Source organism: Seriola lalandi, unplaced genomic scaffold, assembly GCF_002814215.2.
Source record: "Seriola lalandi dorsalis isolate HSWRI2012SDOR001 ecotype SW California unplaced genomic scaffold, Sedor1 jcf7180002054312, whole genome shotgun sequence".
NCBI lineage: Eukaryota > Metazoa > Chordata > Actinopteri > Carangiformes > Carangidae > Seriola > Seriola lalandi.
Window position 1 is genome coordinate 453870 of NW_019524865.1, and position 2975 is coordinate 456844.

The 2975-nt window shown below is 45.8% G+C and overlaps 1 protein-coding gene across 2 annotated transcripts in view; it reads left to right on the plus strand.

The window, feature by feature from the left end:
- LOC111655257 (vitamin D3 receptor A) overlaps nucleotides 1-2969 on the plus strand; it is a 65334-nt gene extending 62365 nt beyond the window's left edge. For both annotated transcript variants that reach the window (XM_023406586.2, XM_087174080.1), the window contains 3 exons: nucleotides 531-682; nucleotides 1373-1489; nucleotides 2634-2969. In XM_023406586.2, the coding sequence (XP_023262354.1) occupies nucleotides 531-682; nucleotides 1373-1489; nucleotides 2634-2887 (523 nt within the window). In that variant the 3' untranslated portion in view covers nucleotides 2888-2969. The remainder of the gene's footprint in view (nucleotides 1-530; nucleotides 683-1372; nucleotides 1490-2633) is intronic.
- Nucleotides 2970-2975: the final 6 nt, after the last annotated feature.

Consider the following 2975-nt stretch of genomic DNA (forward strand, 5'->3'; position numbering starts at 1 on the left):
ACACACACACACACACACACACACACACACACACACACACACACAATTGTAGGTGGTTAAGGACAGCTCTCGGAGAGATAAATACCTGTTTTCAGTGAATCTCAGCTACTTTTTTTTTTCATTTAGTGTTTATCTGCGGGTGTAACAGAACGGTAATTTACACACACACACCGACTCCATGTGTGTGACAGCGCTGACATATGGAAACTCCAGCTGCTTCTTGTGTTTTTCTCTGGTTTCTGTCTGCTCCACATTTGTCTCTATACAGTGAAGTCCAGCAATAATAGTTGAGTTTGTTTGTTTGTTTGAGCAAAGTTTTTGAAGTTGTTTTTCTGCTTCCACTGTGACTGCTATCTGAAACTCCTCTTTAACAAAATAGACATTATAAAACGTTATTCTCTGGCATTTTCATGGTCACTGAAGGAGCTACTTGTACGTTTTGCTATTGCTGTACAGCCAATGTTAGCATTAAGAGATGTTTCAGCAGTAGCTCATACTGCATCTGTGACTGTGTGTGTGTGTGTGTTCAGAGAGCTGACGGCAGAGGACCAGATTGCTCTGTTGAAGTCAAGTGCCATTGAGATCATCATGCTGCGTTCCAACCAGTCGTTCAGTCTGGAGGACATGTCCTGGAGCTGCGGAGGACCCGACTTCAAATACTGCATCAGTGACGTTACAAAGGGTTTGTTTCATCTCACACATCGTTACAGCTGTGTCTTAACCGCACTTACATAAACACGCACAGCTCAGCGACATGTCTGGACTCCGATACACACGACTGCTCAGTCACAGCGCGATGACTGTGATTATTGATCACACACATCTCTCTCAGTATGCTCCTCTTCTCCGTCTTTTCCTCGTTTAACGACGGCTCTGGAAGTTTCAATGGAGGCTGCGACATCGAGCACTGCACAGGTAAAATGTGACTGTGCCCACGAGCGTGCACACTCTCAAGGAGAGAAATGTGTTCATTGTTGCAGCTGATGACACGGCTGTGATGGGTTTTTTTTTTTTTTTTTTTTCCCACCTTATATAACAGAGACTTACAAGGATCACCCACACACTGCTTTTTCTACGCACACTTGCACATTACTATGAGGTTTTCACTTCAGGTTTGACTTCAGGTATTTTCATGGAAGCAATAAAGCGGCCACAAACACACACTCGCTGCTTATTCACTCACACATGCAGGACAGGAAGTGATGTTCTCTGTAAACACAGAGAGAGAGAGAGAGAGCAGTGATTCTTCACTGGAGCTCACCGCTGTGTAAAGTGTGTTCTCATTCATAAGCCAATAGGAAAGCACAAATATATGTTTCCCCGCCTTGGTGCAAGAGGATGTAACCGTCTGTGTTCGCTCGGTCCTCTGTAGCGGGTCACACTCTGGAGCTGTTGGAGCCGCTGGTGAAGTTCCAGGTCGGACTGAAGAAGCTCAACCTGCACGAAGAGGAACACGTGCTGCTCATGGCCATCTGCCTGCTCTCCCCAGGTACTGCTCCTGTTGTGTGTGTGTGTTTGTGTGTTGATGGCGTAAGTGCATTACCAGCTGAGCCATTTTTAAAATTTTTTTTTTTTTTTTTTAAGTGAGAATGTCGGCTGTCTACTAACAACACCATTTCATCAAAGTACGAACAGTGCAGCATAGGGTTTGGGTTGATTGAACCAAAATGTGAATATGTGCTTGACGCATGAAGAAGCTTTTCACTGACGACAGAAATGAAATGTTTGCGAGGCTTCAATGACGAGTTGAAGAACACGGACTGAACATAATCACTGAATGAGGCCATCGGGCGGCAAGGCTGCTTCAGGAATATGTGACGCAGGCTCGTTTCTATCTGTATTTCAAAGGCTGTTTGTTTTCACTGACACTAATCTGAGTCATTCGGTCGGGGGGTATCCAAAGTTTCTGAATAGCCTCCTGCCTCAAGGCTGGAGGAACATTATTCCACTGCAGTCAAAGCACCTAAACTTTCTACATAAAAGAAATGAAGCGAGTCTCCTTGACCCTTTGACCCCCATGATGCAGTTTGTGTCAGTCATGAGAACACGCAGTCGTATTGTCAGTGATAGCAGTATCTCCAATGATTAAACAGCATAAAAAAAAACTAAGTACACTCTGGTTAATATCACAAAATGCTACTTAATTACAAATCCTCTCCGTTTCAAACAAGTTTTTTTATTTTCAGCCAAAGCCTAAAATGCAAATCTCAATCATCAATCGATTATTTTCCTCATATCATCCGCATAAGTAGTTAGTGCTAACTGTAACCGCTAGTAATAAGGGCAGCATGACACAGACATTTTGTTTCACACAATCAGTTAATTTTTTTCTAAAGCTCAGAACGACCAACAACCAAACAGAAAAGAAGAAAGTAGATGTGATGTGTTTATGGTGTGTGCTGAAATTATACATTAGTATATACAGTTTTGTGTGATCCGTTTTAATTATTTTAAATGTAGTTACATGAAGTTTAACAGTGAACGTGTCGTTTCTCTCTCCATCCATCCACCTCAACTTCAACCCGCATCCCCCCCCCCCCCATGCCCCTCTCTGCTTGGTTGTCTGCTTGCCTGCTCCTTGGCTCTTTGACCTCCCTCTTTACGCTCCACCTCCTCCGTCTCTCCGATGGCAGATCGTCCAGGTGTCCAAGACCACGCCCGCATCGAGCAGCTGCAGGACCGCCTGTCGGAGGCGCTGCAGGCCTACATCCGGGTCAACCACCCGGGCGGACGCCTCCTCTACGCCAAAATGATCCAGAAACTGGCCGACCTGCGCAGCCTGAACGAGGAGCACTCCAAGCAGTACCGCTCGCTCTCCTTCCAGCCGGAGCACAGCATGCAGCTCACCCCGCTGGTGCTGGAGGTGTTTGGTAGCGAGGTGTCATAGCAGAGGAGGAAGCAAGCACGTAAACAAATACACCCTCATCACACACAGGATGATTAAACAACCCCCACCCCCCACCCCCCTCCCCCCG